Source organism: Pezoporus wallicus, unplaced genomic scaffold (assembly GCF_028554395.1).
Source record: "Pezoporus wallicus isolate ANWC-B61680 ecotype Strahan unplaced genomic scaffold, APGP_CSIRO_Pwel_v1 contig_5418, whole genome shotgun sequence".
Classification (NCBI taxonomy): Eukaryota; Metazoa; Chordata; class Aves; order Psittaciformes; family Psittacidae; genus Pezoporus; species Pezoporus wallicus.
In genome coordinates this window covers 3,177,180-3,199,150 of record NW_026640709.1, presented here as the reverse complement: position 1 = coordinate 3,199,150, position 21,971 = coordinate 3,177,180, and the positions used below count along the sequence as shown (strand labels likewise).

The following is a 21,971-nucleotide window of genomic DNA, read 5'->3' as shown; positions in this document are numbered from 1 at the left end:
TAAGGGCTTGGAGAAGAGTGCAAAAACATTATAGAATGGGACTGTGAGGGTGGTATTGCAGTAGCATTTTCTAGATTTAGTGTGCTTTGAAGATGCATCTAAGCATGCATCCTGACTTGCATATCTAACTGCTGTAGCTCCCGTAAAAATTTAGGAATTAAGAGTTACTTTTCTTGAGCATATTGTACAGAGGAACTTTCTCACCACCTATGATGTCTGCTGAGAAGGCATTGTCTTACTGGAAAGCAGATAACAAAAACTGGAAAGCCAAGACTGAGAAGCAAGCTCGCTCTTCTTATTAATTTGTATGAAATGCTTCGAGCTAATTGCTGCTTATACTACTATGTAGATGTAAGTGTCCTTGCAGTTCATAATGTAAAGTTCATTGATATTTTGTATGTTTTCAAAGATTGATAGCATGTAACATGTGCATACATATCTATAAAACTACTAAAGATCAATGCAGAGTTAATATTTTTCATTCATTATTTTTCAGAACTGTTATGAAATCAGGATCTGAGCTTGTTAAAGCTGGATTGCGTGCCTTTTTTGAAAATGCAGCTGAAGACCTGGAAAAAACTTCAGAAAATCTTAAGCTTGGAAAATTTACACATTCACGAACACAAATCAAGGGTGTTTCACAGAATATCAATTATACTACAGTAGCATTGTTACCCATCTTGACATCAATTTTTGAGCATATTGCACAATATCAGTTTGGAATTGATTTACTTTGTAAGTTTTTTATTTCATTTTTGAAATTTATTCTGTTATAATACAAATGCTTTTTAGTAATGTTTGCATGAATTCAAAGGATGAAATTCTGTTTTCACTAACATGCATATTTCCAGAATTAAATCATATATTAGCGGCATAGTACATAATTTCTATTTCATGTTTAAAAATAATACTTAGTAAGTTTCAAGTTACTTATGTACAATATTTCTGCAAGCATTGAGAGAAAGAAATTAAAGTTTCCTCTGAATTGCTCTCTTACCAGCTGTGTGGGTGAGAATAGTTTCCTATAGAAAATTAAATTATCCTTATTTTTGTTGCATATTTTTATGTCATTAGATTGAAGGAGACAACTCACTATTAATTTATAGTGTTTTTTTTTCTTACACTTGAAAACTACTGTAGATATTCTAATTTAAATTTTCCTTATTTTTAACATCATTCAGTTTAAAATTACTGAAATGCTTCAAGATTCAGCAATATGCTGTTCCAGCATTTTGTATATATTTGTATGATCAGATTTTCAAAGCGAAAGATAATTGAGAAAATGATAGCCCACTTTCTTTTAAAATGTGGGGAGCCTTTAGATCATGTTTGTGGAAGTTAAACATACAGAATGATGTCATTTAGATTAAAACTGTACTCTGCAAGTGTGATAATCTGCAATATCTAATTAGCAAGTATTTGCTGGCCTCTTGAAATGTCTGCTCTGTTAGGTTTTGGCATGAATGTAGATGACAGATAGTGTATTTAAGATAAATAACAATAGAATGTTCAGTCATACATACACTAGAAGTTTTAGACACTGTTTTTCAGATTATGTAAAACATTTTTTATATTTAGAAAGTAGTCTTTATTTGAATAAATATTAATAATCTACCTCTTGTTTTCCTCTAGTGGGTGATGTACAAGTTTCATGTTACAGAATTCTTTGTAGCCTATATTCCCTTGGGACTGGGAAAAACATCTATGTTGAAAGGTAATGAATGAAAAACAGCATGTAAAATCTTTTCATTAGGAGTGTGTTGTTTAGGTAATAAAGCAATTCAAATGAAATGTGAATCTGAAACAGTGTGAGCATGTTTAAAATATACTTGAGCTGGAATGTAGTTGCCTATACCTTAGAATTCAATTCTACTCCAGAAAAAAAACCTAACAACCAAGCAGAAAACAGCCCAAACTAAATAAAAGCAAACAATTCATCCTGCATATGGTAGCATATCTGCAGGGAGTTTGTTTTTCCCATAGGGAAAGCTAACGTTTTGCCAGCAAGCTTCTCAAATTTTGGCTATCACATACTGCTGAGGTAAGCAGGCTGAGTACTAAGTAGGCTGTGTCTGTCTCACACCCAAGGTTACACACAGTTCTTAAAATAGTTGTCCCAAGCAGCAAAATCTTGAGTATATTTAGAGCATTCTAAGAGATTTTAACTCTATAAAGGAAAATGCCAGTTACTTGGAATTTAAAAAGAGTAGCGTCTACAATTCCTTTAAGCATCTAGTTGCATCACCTTTTCCTACTGCAGTTGTCTTTTTAGAAGGGAAGAATGATCAGGTCAGATATAACCAAGGAAATGAATTAGTTGCCAAAGGCTGTGTGAGAAGTTTCCAACTGTGAATTTCAGTTAGTTTGGTTTTCACTAGTCTCATTCAGGCTGTTAAACTGTAGGTAGACATTAGTGTCTAGGTGGGTTGGTAGGATGTCAAACACACTGTTCAGTTTTTCAGCAAAACTTAAAAGTAAATGATTGAGCTGACTTGAGCAGTTATTCAAGTTAAACAGTGCCCAGATTTAGGTTCAAAGTGCATTTTTCTTTTTCTCTCCTACTGAATTTTGGCAGGGATATTCAGAAATTTTACCTTTCATTGCAGGATGGGTCATAGTTCATTATTCATAGGTGAATATCAATTTTCATGGCTGAAATAGTTCAGATGATTCTACAAGCCCCCTGACTGCTGGGGCTCAGGACTAATACAAAGTTGGATTGCTATGGCTGCCTTGTTGTGACAAACTTCTGTTGGGCAAGGGTTTTCTCTGTTGTACAAAGACTGCTTAGCTTGTTTAGGATATTGGATATATTTCTGCTTTCTCTGTGAATCTTTCTTCTATAAATGTCTCTGTGGTTCATAAATGTTAAGAACCGGATGTAAAATACAGTAGTCCTTGACCTCTTTGAGGCCTAATGCTCCACTGGTAAGTGTGGTATTATTGCTGTAGTCATTCTGACTATGAATTCTATACCTGGGTACCCATTTCTTTTCTTGCACTGCATCAGGAATTTAGATTATAAAGTTGAAAATTCCCTTTTCATATCCAGTACCCAAAAGTTTTATGTCCTTTTATGGCATCTTATTCTTTTCCTAGTTGGTTTATAGAAGCATATTTCTAATGGATTTTTAGAACAACTGATGAAATATCTGTATCACTATTAAGAGATACAAACTTCTGCGCAAGTTAGGAAATCGTAGCACTTTAAAAAAAGTATGTAGTTAAATATGGCATTAACTGCTGTATTTAATCATACATACATATCCAGATTGTTCAGTTCAAGACTTCGATTTGACCTGTTTGAGGCTTCTCAAAATGAAGACTGAAAGATGCAAGAAAGTCTGTTGTAACAATGGTGTAATAGTAAGTGCTTCTTCATGATGGTCATCAGTTGGTGGTCTTTTATCTTGGTTGGTTTCTCAAAGACTAGATTGATTTCATTATATTTCAAGTGTTTTTCACTTCCTCCAAGACTTGCATTTCAGTCTCTGACAGTTTTTCCTCATTCTTTGGAGCAAATGTTTCCAGTTAGTTGTCTTCCTAAAATATTTTGTCTGAAGGGTTAATTTCGCTTTCTTTAAGTATGTTTTACTCTAAGTCTATTGAACCACTCAGTTTCCTAAATGATTTATTTTACATTCATTGCTTTTTATGTCAGTGACTCTGAAATTATTTTTAGCTTTTCTAGTTTCTGTCCTGCAAAATTATAGGCTTTTCCTTGATTTCTCATATTTAGGAAATCCATATGACATAAAGTAGCTGTGTACTTAAAGAGTAATATTCTTAGCCTTGTTGTGTAATTGTTCACCTTCTTTTGGCTTCTTGGACTCTTCTTTTCATATGGAAAGATGGGTATGCATTATGACATTGTCATGCATGTGATTAAATAGCCTTAGTGCATTTGATGTTAGTCTTTTCAAATTACTTTTTAATATGTGTTTGTGTACATATATATTTATATGCGCACACACCCCCAGGTTTTTTCCTTGATCCAAAAGAAGGCAAAGATGTAATAATGTTTCCTTTTTAGGAAAATTTATGAAATCTCATATATATATAACACTGTAGCTTTCCACCCAATTTAAATTGGAAGAGAACTTTGCTGTGCTTTTAAATTTAGTAGGAATTCTAAAATTATCAAAAATTTGATTTTTAATGAAATGTTCTGTGGTTGCTATCTATGATACTAATGTATCATGTATTCTGTTGCAAAATGTACACTATATTGATGGTCAGAATATAAGGCAAATGACACAGATTATAGGTGGAGAACATAGTTTCTTTTTCATTTTGCGGTAATTGATTTCTGCATCTTTCATTTCTTTGATGGCAGTAAAACAATAGTAAACTGTAGTAATTCTGTACAGAGATTGAATAGGCATTCACACTTGAAGCAGTGTAATGTGAATCATGTTACATTAAATACCCAAGTGAACAGAAAACCTTTTTTATAATGTTTTTAATTCTGTGAGGCCGTTGCTTTTGCCAATTTCTTTTGTTTCTCCTAGAACAAAAGAAGTTGGAGGGTAGAAAGTTGCAAAACTTTTCACATCCAAGCATGGTTATGAAGTAAACATTGACATAGGCAGTTAAAGATGAGGTACTAGATGGATCACAGTTTTTGACTTTAGGTCATAAAATGAGGCAGGCTTTGTTGACACAAATGAATCTTAAAAATATTGTAGTTAGCCCTGAAAGCTGAATGATTATAGAATCATAGAATAGTTTGGGTTTGAAAGGACTTTTAGATGTTTAACTCCTCTCAATGAACAGGAACATCTTCAACTTGATCAGGCTACTCAGAGCCCTGTCCAACCTGACCTTGAATGTTTCCAGGGATGAGGCATCTACCACCTCTCTGGGCAACCTGTTCTACTGTTTCATCGCCCTCATTGTAAAAAAAAAAATTCTTCCTTATATCTAGTTGAAATCCACCCTCTTTCAGTTTAAAACCATTACCACTTGTCCTATTGAAGCAGGCCCTCCTGAAAAGTCTGTCCTCATATTTCTTATAGTTCCTCTAAGTACAGAAAGGCGACAATGTCTTCCTGGAGTCTTCTCCAGGCTGAACAATCCCAACTCTATCAGCCCTTCTCCATAGGAGATGTGTTCCATCCCACTGATCTTTTCCGTGTCCCTCCTTTGGACCTACTCCAACAGGTCCACGTCCATTCCAAAAAAATGCCATGAAGCTTCAGAGGATGTAAGGCTGTACTATCTTTATCCAATCTGTATGTCAAGCATAACAAAATCTGGGAGGCATCTTGTATAAAAAGTGCTTCAGAAATTCAGAACTTCAGAAGAGTACCTTAGCCAGTGTGGGTCTAGTCTTATGCTGAAAGGGACTGTTTCAGAATCTCTTGCACCTTCATCTGTACATTTCCACCTCTTTTTGTTTATTTTTTTTTTTCTGGTATGTAGTATGTATGCAGGCAGATGATGAGCAAGTTTTGTTGCTGTCGGTTTGGCTTGGTTATTTTTTATGATGAGGTTTATTTTTGAGTGGATCATTTCCTTCATCCAGCTTATTAAGATGCTGAGTCCTATTGCTAGTACAGAACAGACAAATAGGAACTTGCAAAGGTTTTTTGGGGGAATGCTGTATTGCCTCTATCAGAGCATGCCACACAGAAACCCAGAAAGTCATAAAATCAGTCTTCAATGAGTGGCAGTAGTGTTTCTCGTAATTTAACTATGTAAATGGTAAATGTGTGAAGCAAAAGAAATGTGTATTTATATATATATGTATACATATGTATAAAAAAGTAGTAAAATCTTGAAAAAGGGTATGACTGCCAAAACAAATTCTGTTCATTTGCTCCTTGTTCAAGCAAACTGCAGCTATAATAATATGCAGTTACTAATCTATTTTTTGTGCATATTCTAGATGTGTTTTGTGTTGTTGCACTATGAAGCAGTTTACCTTTTAACATGGAATTTTTGATACAGGCTGGTTTGTTTTAAAACTCTGTTTCTTATATCAACATAATTTCCAGAAATTTTGTCATGTGAAAAATAAAATTTTTCAAAATTGTCAAATAGTTAAAAACATAAACTACATCAGATTAAATATTGGTGCTTTATAATGCATGCTAGACATTGAAAGCCTGTGAAAGACTTTTCCTCTCAGGTAAATTTTGATGTCTCATACAGGCAGCGTCCTGCACTTGGTGAGTGCTTAGCATCTCTTGCAGCAGCCATTCCAGTAGCATTCCTTGAACCTTCTCTCAACCATTACAACCCATTGTCTGTCTTCAACACAAAAAGTGCAAGAGAAAGAGCAAGTAAGTACTGTTCCTCATGAAACAATGAAACAAAACAAAAACACACACCTGTTTGCTCCTCTCCAACTAATAGTAATAGAAATTGTAATAATGTAAAGGACCTGAATGTATGCCTCAGTAGAGGACTCCTACTATTACTCTTTCATTACTTGTCATTTTAGCCTTGCTGTGCTTTATTGAGACCGTGTTAACATTTTTGTCTTTCTCCTAGCATATTTGGATTATTTGGATGTATTTCTGAATGTGACGTTTGAATTCTTTTCTGAAGCTGCATACTGTAAAACTTGAAGCTTAGTTGAAGATCATATCTACATTACAAAACTTCATAGCAGATTGTATGCTTATGTTCTTACTAGCAACATGCAAGAGGTGCAATATCTTATTTGTGTGAACAGGGCAATTATCTACGTATTTTGTTGTCTTACCAGTACTCCACTGCATTTTGGTATAGGGAACTCCTGACAGAATATGACTTTGATTCCATGAAACCTTAATCAAAGGAACATGAGTCTTTTACATAGGTTTTCTTCATTTGTTTCTCTCCCCCCTTACTCTTGATGGACTCAAAAGTATTTCAGTATTTTCTTCATTGATCCACTGTAGGAGTCATTAGGTGCCAAAATCATTGTTCCTTTGTGGGGAAGGAGGGTGGAAGTAGGTAGATCAATTCCATATGCTTCCTAATTTTTTTATATAAAAGCAGTTAATGAAAAGCTTGTGCTAGCCCTTTGTTCCTTTCAGCTTTACCTTATAGAAGCAGCACTAGTGGAAGAAGAATTTTACTAGAGTGACTGGCATTAGATTATGATGGGTTGTTAATTGCTGAGTAAGCACTAAGCACCCTTCAATTTCTAATACAAGTATCTGGCAAACTGAATTCTTTCTTATCATTTTTGTTGGGAGATAGATGTGAAGAGTTTTTAATTAGATACATTTTCATTTTAATCTCGCCTATGATTTTGAGCTGCCTTTTTTTATTTTCCCTGAAGTGGATTTAATCTTTTGCAAAGTGACATGAAATTTTTGAAAGGTTATGAAAACAATGGCCTGAGTTTACCCAATATAAGCTCTCAGTTCTGCACTTTCACATAGCTGGGCTTCCCACCATATAATTGCAGGACACCTTATGGTAAAGCCATATCTTTGTGGCATTGATTGCCTACATCAGTGCTATATGCACATTATCAGAAAGGCATCATTTATGAGATAAGATCTTCATGTATGCTCCAAAGTTTTAATACATCTGCCCAAGATGGTGAAAGAAAAAAACCTGAGTGACAATGACATTTGTATTTAGGGTTTAAACGTAGATGAACATATATGTTCCCTTTTATTTTGTTAATTAATATTTTTCTTTTATACCCTTACTTGCAGTTTTAGGTATGCCTGACACAGTGGAAGACATGTGTCCAGAGATCCCCCAGTTGGATGGACTAATAAAGGAAATTAATGATTTAGCAGAGTCTGGAGCAAGGTACACTGAAATGCCTCATGTAATTGAGGTTATCTTACCCATGCTATGCAACTATTTATCCTACTGGTGGGAAAGAGGGCCAGAGAGTGTTCCTCAAAGCACTGGGCCTTGCTGTACAATGATAACATCCGAGCATCTGAGCATCGTCCTTGGAAACATTCTGAAAATCATTAACAACAATCTGGGAATAGATGAAGCATCTTGGATGAAAAGAATTGCAGGTACTCTAAATATTTGTAAAGAGTAATGGTACCTAATCACATTTCTTTGCTTTGCTACACTTTACCGTATTACTCAGTGCTATAGTAATAATAAATTGTGATTGAAAACAACAGGAAAGAAAGATAAAGAATAGATAAATAAGAGAAAGAAATCTTAATTTTTAAAAGTTTTTTTATTGTTATTTTTATGCATGCATTGTAGTATCACTATAAGCAGAGTGCTTTCTATACACCATAATAGATTCTGAAAATCTTGCCTTCTCTATGCACTGTATAAGAGCCTTTGCATTTAATTTGGAGTTGGATCAATGGATCAAAATCCAATTATTTTCAAGACAACCAAGAACTGACTATTGTAGTAGGGGGTATAAATCACATGAATTCTATTCATGAAGTATAAGGTCAAAAGGGAAAGAAAAAGTGTGAGGTGAAATAATCACAGAAGTAATCCAAGTTCAGAATTAGTTGCTTTGCCTGAGTAACTTCCAGCTATTAAATGAGCAAAAGGATTTCACAAAATGTCCTGTAACATTTAAAAGCTAGCTATCTGAAGAGATATACTGTATCCAGATTTTATCATTTGTCTTAAAAACAGTGTAAAAGTATAATATATAATAAGGTGGTTCAAGAAAATCTATGTAGAAGTAATAATTTCCTGTGAAATTCTAATGCCCATTGGCACTGGGTTTTCAGTATTATTTTACATACTAAGAGTTCTTTAATAATAATAATGATTCCATTAAAATTTAGTAAGAGGTCTGCTGCTTAACTGTAGAGACCACTGCTTGTAGTTTTGTAGTGGCTGCTTATCTATGTAAGGCGATAATGTACTAGTGAGGTTCTTACAAGGAATTTTGGCTTAAGTGATCTGCATTTTATCACAAATGCTTGTAGAAAATAGATCTATGACCTTGGATTAGTCATTAATTCTATTCACTTTAGCTTGCCCAAGGCAAAACAGATACAGGAATTCTTGCAGAACACCATCTTCAGACTATTTTCTATGCATTTTAGCTTGCCCAAGGCAAAACAGATACAGGAATTCTTCCAGAACACCATCTTCTGACTATTTTCTGACATGGTATACAAAAAAAACCACATTCAAAAAACCCCAAACAAACAAAAAATTTCAGTATTTTTGTGAGGACTTTGTGTCTCAATCCCTGCATTGTCTATGTTCTAAGTTAGAGATGTGTGACTTGCCAAAACCATGGTAGTTTATTTGACTTAAAACTGAAATACTTACAATCTGAGGTCTCAGTAACTAACTTTTAATCTCTTAATATACACAAAAGCTATATTTGTCGTTTTATTAATAATTTTATGATAGTCCAAAAATATGTGAAGTGTTATGACCTTTATGTTTTCTAGAACTCCAGAGTTCATATTAACATCAATTGCACATTAATCATAAGATTGTCTATATTTGTCTATGTATAGTTTATGCTCAACCCATCATCAGCAAAGCTAGGCCTGATCTGCTGAAAACTCACTTTATTCCAACACTGGAGAAATTGAAGAAGAAAGCTATAAAGATTGTGATGGAAGAGGAGCAACTGAGAGCAGATAGTAAAACTGACACCCAAGAAGCTGAGCTCCTCATTCTTGATGAGTTTGCTGTTCTTTGTAGAGATCTTTATGCCTTCTATCCAATGTTGATACGTTATGTAGACAACAACAGGTAAATAAAAAACAATAATTAAATTCATATTTATTAGTTAATGTACTGGACTCCATGATCAGATAATCAGAAATCTATTTAATGTTATGCTGAGAATCAGATCCTGAGTATTTTAAGATTCTTAATTTATGGAATGATGTACCTTGAATACACAACCTCTTCTCAGATGCATTAGGCTTATTTAGTTGTATTGTAACTACACTATTATTAAGAATGCTTATCCTGACTAGACTTGCTATATATGCTACTGCAGTTCAGTGGCATTACAACGAATATGCCTTTCACAAACTAAAAGATAGCTAAAACCCTTAACTATTAATGAAAGGGTGTAAAACCATTTTGCCTTACTGAACCATTCTATTTGTAGATAATACGACAAATATATTAGTCCTTTCTGCTGTTTTTTTTTTAAGATGGAAATAAAAGGTGGACAACATTATATTGGCTTTAGAATTACCAGAACTTTTTTCTCCTCAACTATTTACAGGAGGATTATTCTGTGCCTACACTTTCCCTTTCTTTTGTCCCAGAACATGACCCCAAGATGCTCTTCTGAAGAGTATCAATAGTATCTCAGTATCTACAATATCTTAATTATATCCTTAACAACATTGTTCTTTACACAGTCATTGTCTATGTACATTTTTTAGATGTTAGTACATGTTGGACTAGTTAGAAGCATTTTCATTGCATGCATGATCATGTGGCATGTGAACCAATTTATTGAGAATTATTTGCTTTTTCTAGATGAACTCAAGGTTTTACTATTTCAGACCTTGTTGGCAAGGAAAAACTTCAAATTCTTTAAAAACACAGTTTTAACTGGGCTGTGGAGAAATCAAACTAGACAGATAGAGTTAATGCGCATAAGTTATAACATAGTAATTCCTTTCATGTGTGCTGTCAGGTGCCCACTTTATGCATGGTCATATTAATGCATTTTAATTTGGACATCTTTAAGAGGGCTGCATCTGTTAGTCCATTTGCCCGTTTTCTGAGCATCCTTCTGCAGACAGACCCAGACAAATTGTATTAGGTCCTGGATTACAAAAATAAATCAAGTGAAGCACTCATATGTTATAGCTTTACCCACTCATTCATTTCCTTCACACCCTTGCAGTGTTCTTTTTTAGATCAATGATTGGAGGGAAGGGGATAGAGAAATAGTCAGGGAAATATTTTTGCTTTTCAGCCAGGTCTGTATTTTAGTCTGGTTCATGTAATAGGCACAAAACTGTGTGTTGATACCAGGGGAAGGAGGAGCATGAAGAATTAAGTACAGAAGAATTAGGAGTTTTGTTGGAGCCTAGTTAAACTGCCACGAAAAATGGTCTCTTTAACCATGGACATGGAAAATTGAGGTGATTCTCATTCCATTCCAAGATTAACTACACAAATGCAACCTGATCTGTTAAATAGAGATTATTATATTCGGTTGTCTTACTTTAAATTTCTCTTGTTTTTGTAATTAGAGCCAATTGGCTAAAGAAACCAGATGCAGATTCCGATGAACTCTTTCGAATGGTAGCTGAAGTTTTTATCCTGTGGTGTAAATCACATGTAAGACAATGTACAATTTCTATTCCATTAAATTCTATTTTTCAATTTAAATGTGGTAACTGCAGATGAATTAAACTTCTGGTGATTTTCCCCATTTTTAGAATTTCAAAAGAGAAGAACAAAATTTTGTGATTCAGAATGAAATCAACAATTTAGCGTTTTTAACAGGCGACACCAAGAGCAAGATGTCTAAAGTAAGTTAATAAAAATTTGTGGATCAATTAAGTCTTCAGCATGTGTTTAGTATGTTATAAAAAGGCTCTGAAAATCTACTCAGATTGCAGGTGTTATGCTGGTAGAAGAAACTAAAAATAGTATTATTTCTTGATGATAGACATGACAACTACTATACAAACTGTAGGCTATCTACCTTAGAGTTACTTGTTAAATGTCTGCTATGTAGTCAAAGACAGAAGATTAAAATCGAAAAAAAAGTAATGTATAAGAGATTATGGATTGTAATATACTGTTGATTTTTGAGAAAAAAAACCACCATAAGGGTAAACTCTTGTATAAAAGCTAGGGAAGAAACATTGGTGGCCTAATCTTTTTCTTGTCAACGTCAATCAGTATTGTTCTGTCAATATTGACAGAGGAATGCTGTCTTTGCATATGCCTCTTTATTCATAAATATAGTGTGACACATGTGCACTGTTTCTCTTGCTTCGTATTAATGACCACATTAATTTCTTTTTTGATTATTTTCAATATGACAAGGTGCCGACATGATGTTTGGGAAGTACATTTGTTACCTGTATAGTAGAGAAAATGCATGTTGTCAAGGTAAAAAATGTCACTTTGACATTAGATGAGGAAGACTGCCTTACTCAGCTAAAGCCAGATGAAGCCTAATTCCAAATTAGTGTTGGTGAATATAGCAAAGAACCCTTTGTTTTATTCATGTTTGTAATGTGTTTGGTGTAATCCTATTTTGAAAGTGTTCCAGGGAAGTGGTGGGGTTTACGCTTTTGTATTTTGCTGTATTATGATTGTAACCTAGCTACTGTAAGTCCAGCTTTAGGCAACAGAGTCACAGAAAATATGCTATTACATTTCTTAATTCTCTTAAAAAGCATTTGCTTAATTTCTGTTCTATATTTTTGGTTCTGAAATATGGTTAAGCCAGACCCTGATATTGGAAAGTTTACAAGCAAAAAATAACAGATTTTCTGCTTATCATTACTTCATGGCTGGTACTGAACAGCAATTCAGACTATATAGAGAATTCCATATTTGGAGAAAATGAAATTTTTAATGTGTTTTTTTGTTTTCAAGATGCACCTCCTTGAAATTGTGCGATAGAACTGAAATGTTTGCATAATCCTCTTTAGTGAGATGCATAGTGGGCACAGTCCAGGCTGCTTGCTGATCACTGGTACTGTAACAGTCTATCACGTAGTTCTGTACTTTTATCATATGGCAATCGCTACACATACATTTAATTACATGTACTTCAACTTTTATACATTAGAATTGGCCTGAGGAGGAAAGAGTTAAGTGTACTTTATTTTCAAGCATGGTAGTTTAGAATCAGGTGATTCATACTTAATCACAATTGTGTCTCACTGCAGTGTTGATAAAGGGATAGTATGATGTAAACTGCTAGTGTCATAGTCAGTCTGGAATGACAGGAATGACAAAACAAGCCTTTACAAAATGAAACATAGGTATCCTTCATGCTGCTCCAATTATTATAAAATCACAGGAATTTAACATCAAGAATCTATATGCCCCAACTTTGAAAGAGTTTGGTTTTGATTGCATTTTCAAACTCCTGTAGTACATATTTAAATATAGAGATACATTTATAAAAGTATTCATAGTGTATTTGTATATAACATGGAAGTAGATGCATCTGTAAATGTACTTTCCTTCATTTGGATATACAGTACATAACATTATATATAAAGATTATACTTTTATATGCATATGAATTTTGTAAGCATATTAATAAAAACATAGTGTTTAAGGGCACTGTGCATGGTTATTGCTAATATAGGAAGAAATAAAATATTTTTTAATGTATTTTTCATTACTATTTTATTAATATGATATCTGCAGGAGTGATTGCAGAACAGCTGATCATTTAGGCATTTGTTTCATGATGAATTAAATATCATGATACAATACATAAGGCATCTTTTAGAATTTTTGTGTTGGTTTTCTATATATGATTTCTACGCAGGAAATTGGTGATAATGTATAATGTATATAATGTATATAATGTATAATGTAAATGCTCTAAAACTAGCACATTCATTAAAGCAGATATTTAGATCTGAATAATATTTTTAAAAGACTGCATGGTTTGGAATAAAAAAGAAATTTTCTATGTAACTGAATTTCAGGTTTTTTACAAGGTTTGATACTTATTTATATCCTCAGAGAATAATCAGTAGAGGGCATTACATCAGGGAGTATTGTTTTTATAATTTCTTGCTTTAATATTAAGATTCAGCTCAGGAAATAGTATGCTAACAGAATAATTAGCACTTTTCTGTTTATCACCACTTCCTCTATACTTGCATTACTTTTTTTTTAGAAGTAATCATATCTAATATTTATCCAGCATGAGACTGTGTAGATAACTGTGAATATGAACGTTGCCTATTAACAGCTGGCCCGAGGCAGAACAGTTTGGGGTCTCTTAAAGGAGTAAGGCCCCATGCTGATCTTGGGCTGCTTTAGACAACTGTCTTACAACAGAGCGTTTTTCCTAAGATGCTAAATACTCTGATAGCGCAAGTGTGTAAGGTGTGATATACCATGTTTTGTATCTTCACATGCCATATCCAGAAAAAAACATGCAGACAATGAAGGATTTTATTATTTATCAGTAACTAATAGTAGTGGTAACAAACGATTCATCATTGCATTCAGTAAATTGATAACGTACCCATTGTATTTGAGTTATACAATATTACCATTGTTAATATTTTCTCAAATAAATGTATTAACAGCTGAGCAAGTTTTTAATTTTTCTTTTCTGAAAAAATGGCAGCAGATTGCTCGGAGGGGAACGGTAAGTTAGAGAACTGAGAGAGACTGGTAACTTAGATTGCACTGAAATAACAGATTTGTAATAGGAGTGTGGAAATGGAGAATTTAAACATATTCAACTCCACTAATCTGTTAGTTTTGAACTTTTCATAGGTTTGTTGGTAAAATAGTATTTTTATTAAGATTCAATGTTGTCCTATTGTAGTTTACAGTTAATTGATGTAAAAGACTAAATGCACACATTCACATGTACATAATAAATGTCTAATACATATGTGGGCAATTTTTCTTGTGTAACTTTTGCATCTAAAGGAATGTGTGGCTGGATATATAACCTCAGTTGCTAAGAATTCGCATAGCCTACTGAAGCTTATTTGACTGGCTCTCATTCTTAATTTTTTTCTTAATCTGTTTTTTAAAAGCATTTGGATAGACCTATTATAGGAGTTTGAGGCAGACATAAAATCCAAGTTGTATTACAGAACTACATTGTGGCATGTGCCCATTTGCAATATGTAATGCATATTATTTGCAAATGTATGATAATTAGAGCATTTCATGTTAGTATTTTCTGCAAGAGGTTTAGATCTCTTCTTTGAGACTTATTTCAATTGCAGTATGTTTCCTTTAGATATACTATTGTAAATCATGAGTGGATTACTTTTATGGCCATCACCAATAAATGAAATATAATTCACATATCGTCTTTACTTACCTTTGGTGCATATAAGCTGAGCCATGTCTGTGCAGCATTTTTCAATTAAAATTTGCTATTTGTCTGAGTAAGGTATTGAAGATTCTGAGATGCTAAACACTTAATTTGATGATTAGTTTTTCAGTCTTTCTTGTAGCTGGTTTTCTTCACTATGTAATATAAATATAGTAGAATATAAAAAGATATTTTAATAACTTGGCTTCAACATTTTGAGGCTAACTCAAGCATCACAAGAAAACAAAGTTACTATTAGACCTATCAGAGAAGTGGGGGTTCTTGAGTTTCTGGTTTTTTGGTGGGTATTGGTGGGTTGGTTTTTTTTTTCTAATATTTAACAGTTTTCTATAGTATTTTCCCATGCCTGGTCAAGGATTCCTATAAGTAGCAGTTGAACTTTTTTGCCATTTTACCGTAACTATATGACTTTGAATTTATCTTCTTAAGATTGTCTGACACAATGATAATGTATTGTTGACTATGGTATGCATGTTTATTTAAGTGTATTTATGGTATTAACATCATAAACAGGAATAAAAACTGTGTATGTATAAGAGTTACAGTTGAGTATATAATAGTGGTCTCAGAATGGGTACTGCTGAGAGATAGGAGCTTAAGTTTTCTCTCAGGCTGTCTTCAAAATAGTAATGAGCTATGCAATGGGAAAATACATCCATAAATGAAATGCATCTTCACAGTGATAGTTTGATATCCATTTCTAAACATAATTTTTTGCGATCATATTTTACGGGGAAAAGAGGCAGAAAGAGCTATTTTCATGAAAATGTGAATATTTTTTATTATTGGACTATCCAGAGTTCCAAACACCTTTCTGTTTTTAATGATCTTGGGAAAAGATACAGTAATTAGTCATATTGATGTGCTTACTTATTACATGTACTTTCTTGTGAGCTGAAGTAATAAATGGTAGTGCTGAATAGCAATAGATAAATTCAGAAGTTCAATCATTTAATAAGGATTAAGCTGAATAAATTTTTTTCACTAAGATCTCATTTGATTATACACTTACAGGCTATTATTATAGCTAAAACTTATAATGTTTTAATTATCCTAGTAAAGCTGAGTCAGTTTATTACTAACTTGTAAAATTTTCAGCATTTCATCTCTTTTACTTATGATTTTTTCCCTTTATTTTTCTTTCATACAGGCCATGCAAGTAAAGGTACAGGTCAAAGTGCATGATGTGTCTTTGTTTTAGATTTAGAGATGATCAGGCTCCAAGCATTCTTTCCATTGATCATAGCAGTGGCGTCACAAAGTGAAAGCCCACATTCCACCTCCTGTAAATTTCCTGCAAGTTAAAGGGGCAGTATTTGACCAGAGCAGCTGAAATTCCCTTTCGCACTCCCACATGTTGCTTAATGTGCGAATGTTGTAAAGTTGCCTTTTATAATTATTTTAGGTGCATATTCTGCCTCTGCTGTCTTTCTGCATTCTGATTTTTTTTGCTAATATATTAAAGCAGATGTTGTAAAAGCACTACCTAAGTAGAGTCATCAGAAATGTTTATTTGGCTTCTGATATTCAAGAAAAGTATGTGAGAGAAATGCACTAACACCTGTACTCTGTCAGTAAATGAATAAAGATTTTATTAGAACCAGTAAGTTTAAATTAAATTCAGAGTTCAAATCCCACCTTTTTTACAAAATTAAAATAGTCTTTACTAAAGTTGCAAGGTGTGAAAAAGCCTTTAAACAATTCTTGTTTCTTTAATGGTACTTTTATTCAAAGTTTGCTTTGTCCCCAGTGAACCACAGTTCACCTTCATTTGCATCATTCATATTATCTTTTTTTAATATGAACTTCTGATGTAGATGAGTACTTTGCAACCTATGGTATGTTCTTCACTGGTGAAGTAAAATGGGAATGTAAAATCCTTTCATCTCTCCCTTCACCCTTTGTGTGGAGCAGCTCCCAAGGTCCTGTGAAGAATTTTTAATGAATTACATTGGAGGAATAAGTTAAAAAGTGAGCAGTTGTATTAATCTAATAGATCTGATTTCATACTTTGCTATTGTCAAATTTCCCCAGGTATATAGAGTAGGATTTAACAAATGCTGTCTGGATAATCTCAGAGAATTGAAGGTTTAAGGAGGGTTTGGAGTACTAGAAATACTAATTCCATCATATTAACTGTTTTTACCTGATTTATTTAAAAAAAAAATACTTTATGATTGTATTTTTAGTTATTACAAATTTACTGGATATTCTGTAATTATTTGTCTGTATAAGTTTAAAAAATGTCCATTTCTGCGTTTAGATCCTCAAACAACTAAGATTATGTGCTGTTAGACAACCAGATTATCTCATTCTTCCTGTTGAGGTCCTCTTAGCACAGTTAATTATTTAGGCAAAATCTATCCACTTGAATGAAATCAAGTTATTGCATTTACTCCTATAGTTGCTTATTAGAACTGCAAGAGGCATAATTTGATTGCCATTTAGGTTTCTGTCTGTGACTCTACTTAAATATTTATCAGCCGGACTTGTGAATTCCCAGGTAGAACAATTTGATGGCAAAGGCAGAATGGTTCTTGTTTTCAGATTTGAAACTGTTCAGGTTTTAAGGTTTACCTATCCTGTTCATACTTTGTTATTAATCTCAAATTAAAATAAAATTGGATGTGTAAAATGTCCTCAAGCCTAAAAGCATAAAGATGCAGAAAAGTAAATCAGTATCTCTCCTTTTCTTTTTTTTTTTTTTTTTTTATATATTGATTATATATTTTCGTCTTCCTTATTTAAGATGCACAGTGACGCCACTGGAATACAGTGATACATTGTGGGATTTGTTTGTCTGCTGTCAATGTAGAGTACAAATAATTTCATTATTATAGCCATTACATCACTGCTACTTCTAAGGCACTTCCAAAAGCAAAGCTTTGAGGCAAAGTACTCTCTTGCAATTGTTAGTTCCTTAAGAAAGGAAGCCACATCCATTGTGTGTTCCCTCTGACCTGCACAATGCTCACCACCAGCTATATTCGCAGTGCTTCACCATCTAGAAAACTGAATTTGCCAGAATTGACCACTGAGTACTATATGTATGGCTGCCTTTTTTTCTTCTAGTGATTGCTGTGATAATTGTGTGGTAGTATTGATAAATAATGAATTGCAGTGGATTCTGCTGTATCCATATGTCAAACTACACAATGTATTATAAAAGCAGTAGTCAGTAAAACTTTATTGACAGAGGGAAAAGGATGTGGAGGGTTAAATGCAAGCATTTGCTGTTTTGTAGTTTTGTGTAAGTCTGGAGGCCTAGTCCTGAAATCTTATCTTAGGCAAAACTCTTCTTGAGTGTAGTAGGAGTTTAATCTAGATACAGAATTCAGAACTGGGCTACTTTTATGTTATTGTTGTTTTTCATATGTTCATTAAATATATGGGTCTATTCTAAAGGTTTTGATTTGCTGTCTCATAAATGAAAAAGTGTGTGAAATATCGTTATACATTGTCTCTTGTAAGAGAATTGGGCAGATGTTATTCTGTTGTGCTGTTTACTTCTGTCTCTTGTTTTCCTTTTCCTATTACTTGTGATCTCCAAAGGTGCAAAAGACTTAATTTTTCATCCCAGACTTGATTATATTAACCAAAGCCAATGGGCAGGCTTTTCCCAAGGGCACTAATTCGTTAAATGCAATAAGATTGGCATTTTATTGCATTGAATAAGTCTTTTAGATGCTCGTATTTTTCAGTTGAGATAAATCAGACAATATTCATTCATTCAAACCCTGGATAACTATGCAAGTTTTTAACAAAAATTAAACATCCTGAATTTTCCTCTTCAACATGGAGAACTAATAGTGTCCCCTGAGACTGACTCAGCTTTTAACTTTAGGGTTGTTTCTGATTTGAGAGGCAACATCCAGAAAACATAGATTCATATGTCTGAATGCACACTCAAGGATGTTACTGCTATTAAAATATTAGTTATTACAATTTCTGCATTGGCACACACCAAAAGTATTCCTTTACATTTTCTGCATAATACTGTACACCCTTCCTCTAATGCAGCATTTTTCATTAGTTGTACAGGAACATAGTTTCCTTGGACTATTAGGGGGAGAGTATGTTAGAAAAGTTTAAGAATTGCAGTCATTTACTTTTCTGTTTTTTTAATTGTAGTCTGGGGGACAAGATCAAGAGAGAAAGAAATCAAAACGCAGAGGGGATTTGTACTCCATACAAACATCCTTGATTGTAGCTGCACTTAAAAAGATGCTTCCCATTGGTTTGAATATGTGTACTCCTGGAGATCAAGAACTCATCTCTTTGGCTAAGACTCGATACAGTCATGTAAGTGTATACTTCCTTGAAGTTTTTAATGCAAAATAAGCAGTACTTTATAAACTGAACTTTGAGGCAGAGATATCTAAGCAGTCAATATAATTGGATGTATCAATGTGCTGTAAGCAATTACAGCTGCTAATTGTGCTTTCACACGAAAAAGTGCATAGACAGCTGCCATCATTTCCATGTCATTTTCCATTTGTATACAATGTACATTTTTGCATGTGCAATTTCATTTGGATCAAATACTGAAATAGCATTAGTTAGCTTTCATTCTCTCTTCAAAGTTTAATCCTTGTTTTGTGGTCAAAATTAAAAAAGGCCTTTGTCCCATGCTCTTCTGTTAACCTTTAGTGTACTTGGAAAAGAAGAGAGTTTAAGGTTCAATATGAAGACGATAGCTGCTCTAGGTTGTATGTGGTCTTATGAGTCATAATCTGAATTCAGAAATATTTCTACTTTTCTACAGAGGGATACTGATGATGAAGTCAAAGAACATTTACGTAACAACTTACATTTGCAGGAAAAGGTAATGTAAAAAAAAATCTGTCTTGAAGATGCTGGTGTGTACTTTTAAAACACAGAAGTCACAATTGTTTTGTTTATCATGAAATGTAAAAGTAATTTTTAAAAAGAACCCGAAAACTTATTAGAAAAATTGCCCCTTTTTCCCCATTTTTTTCTGTAAGTATAATTGGTTTATTTGTAGCTTTGGCTGCTATTTTCAAATTTCAGGAATTCTTGTAGAGTGGAACAAGCATAAAAAATTGAAATATTGGTAATTTTAAAGCTGTAATTACTTAGAATCAACTTGATCTGAGAAGAAAATAAAATTAAAACTACAGTATTTCAGCTTCTCTTCTTGAATTTAACTTGCAGTAATGCTTAAATACTATTTCTAAGAACAGATACATTTTAAAGTAACTATGATAAAATAAGAAACACTTGTGTCACCTTCAGATTTTTTTCAAGATCATTTATGTTCCTACTATTTATATACCGAATACACTGTCAAAGGTGATATCCAAATGGAGTCCTCAGCATTCTGTAAATAGTAAATAATTTAGAGCATTGCCTACAGTCTTTGAACATAATAGGAGTAACTCTTATCTGTCATGGGAGATGACTGTCTGGTTGCTGTAAGTCTGTACTTACATAAATTTAAATTGGACACAGTAAGTAATTCTACTGTGTTTTTTCTATTTTTGTCTTGCAAAAAACCCTACACCTTTGGCTGCAACTTCACCTACTGAAATTCCAGTTGTCGTTTATAGATTCCATTGAACAGCTTTCCACCTGTAGAGTACAGAAGTTCAGCAAGGAGTTAAATTCAACCCCAGTACTAAATGTTCTTCATTTTTAATGCTGTTGAATGGTATACAGAAGTCCTGGGGTGCTTTATTTGGTCTCATGAAATAAAAACACAGAACCTTGCTTAAGGATTGAGTTCAGCTACCCAACAGTATACATATACTCTCATATACATATATAGATATATGAAAATCTAATGCCATTTTCCTGAGCAGCTAGCAGATATTAATTTTGACTAAAGGGGAACACATGAAGTGGGAGTATCTGCAGCGTTCTTTATTATACTAGGAGAATAACAGTGGTGGTGGTCAAATTCAGTATATTCATTCAGCAGCTTACGTACAAAATATGTTGATTTTTAGTCTGATGATCCAGCTGTGAAATGGCAGTTAAATTTATACAAAGACATTTTGAAGAGTGATGAACCTACTGACCCAGAGAGAAATGTGGAACGTGTGCAGAGGATATCAGCTGCTTTGTATCACCTGGAACAGGTAAAAAGTTAAATGTCCATGCTGTGTTGGTTTTAAAGTAAGTTGTTTTTTTTTTTTTCCTTTTTTTACCTTCTAGAGTTTATTTTGACTTCAGTGAGTATCATTATTAAAGTTTCCAGATAAAAATTACTTTTGTGCATGCATGCAGACACACACACACATACAGATGCATATATGCAGTTTTTAACATAATCTGTTGTGCCTCAATTTAGCTTCAGAGAAAACTCAGGATATATTTGCCTCTGACTTTGTGAACAGCCATAAAAAGTATAGTATACAAATAGTCACCATGCAGTAGCTGAAAACTCTGTAATTTTAGGAAAATATGTTTGCAAGTGCACTTTCTGTTTCCGGGTTTAGCCTGTCTCCTATATCTGCACTTGAGGATGCTGTAGCAGCTTTTGAATAGATTGCTTGTCTATTGAAATGATACCGTTTAATTACAAAAAGGTATATTTGTACTCTTCCAAATTAAAGTTAATCCACCTCGTTCACAAGTGCTATGGCACAGAAATTCACTCACATAAAAAACTGAATATGCATACTTAGAAACAGACAAAATAACCATTTTGGAGTTTTACCAAGGAGTCCCACATGAGATACTCTGACATCTTGAGCTTTTATGTATAAACTGAGAGGTACTGTACATAAGGCCTCCAGTATTTTTTTTTATAGAATCATAGAATAGTTAGGGTTGGAAAGAACCTTAAGATCATCTAGTTCCAACCCCCCTCCCATGGGCAGGGACACCTCACACTAGACAGTGTCACCCAAGGCTCTGTTCCAGCCTGGCCTTGAACACTGACAGGGATAGAGCATTCACAACTTCCCTGGGCAACCCATTCCAGTGACTCACCACCCTTACAGTAAAGAACTTCTTCCTTATATTTAAACTTTCCCTGTTTAAGTTTGAGCCC

The 21,971-nt window shown here is 33.6% G+C and overlaps 1 protein-coding gene across 7 annotated transcripts in view; it reads left to right on the top strand.

Annotated features, from left to right (window-relative positions):
- The window catches only part of RYR3 (ryanodine receptor 3), a 225,034-nt gene that overhangs the window by 168,582 nt on the left and 34,481 nt on the right, over positions 1-21,971 (top strand). For 5 of the 7 annotated variants that reach the window (XM_057420110.1, XM_057420113.1, XM_057420114.1 and 2 more), the window contains exons 63-72: positions 497-735; positions 1,633-1,714; positions 6,157-6,287; positions 7,662-7,982; positions 9,423-9,663; positions 11,136-11,223; positions 11,325-11,417; positions 19,085-19,255; positions 19,719-19,778; positions 20,923-21,054. In XM_057420110.1, the coding sequence (XP_057276093.1) occupies positions 497-735; positions 1,633-1,714; positions 6,157-6,287; positions 7,662-7,982; positions 9,423-9,663; positions 11,136-11,223; positions 11,325-11,417; positions 19,085-19,255; positions 19,719-19,778; positions 20,923-21,054 (1,558 nt within the window). Of the gene's footprint in view, positions 1-496; positions 736-1,632; positions 1,715-6,156; positions 6,288-7,661; positions 7,983-9,422; positions 9,664-11,135; positions 11,224-11,324; positions 11,418-14,224; positions 14,246-16,103; positions 16,119-19,084; positions 19,256-19,718; positions 19,779-20,922; positions 21,055-21,971 lie in introns of all 7 variants that reach the window. The other 2 variants (XM_057420109.1, XM_057420108.1) reach the window with 1 other exon arrangement.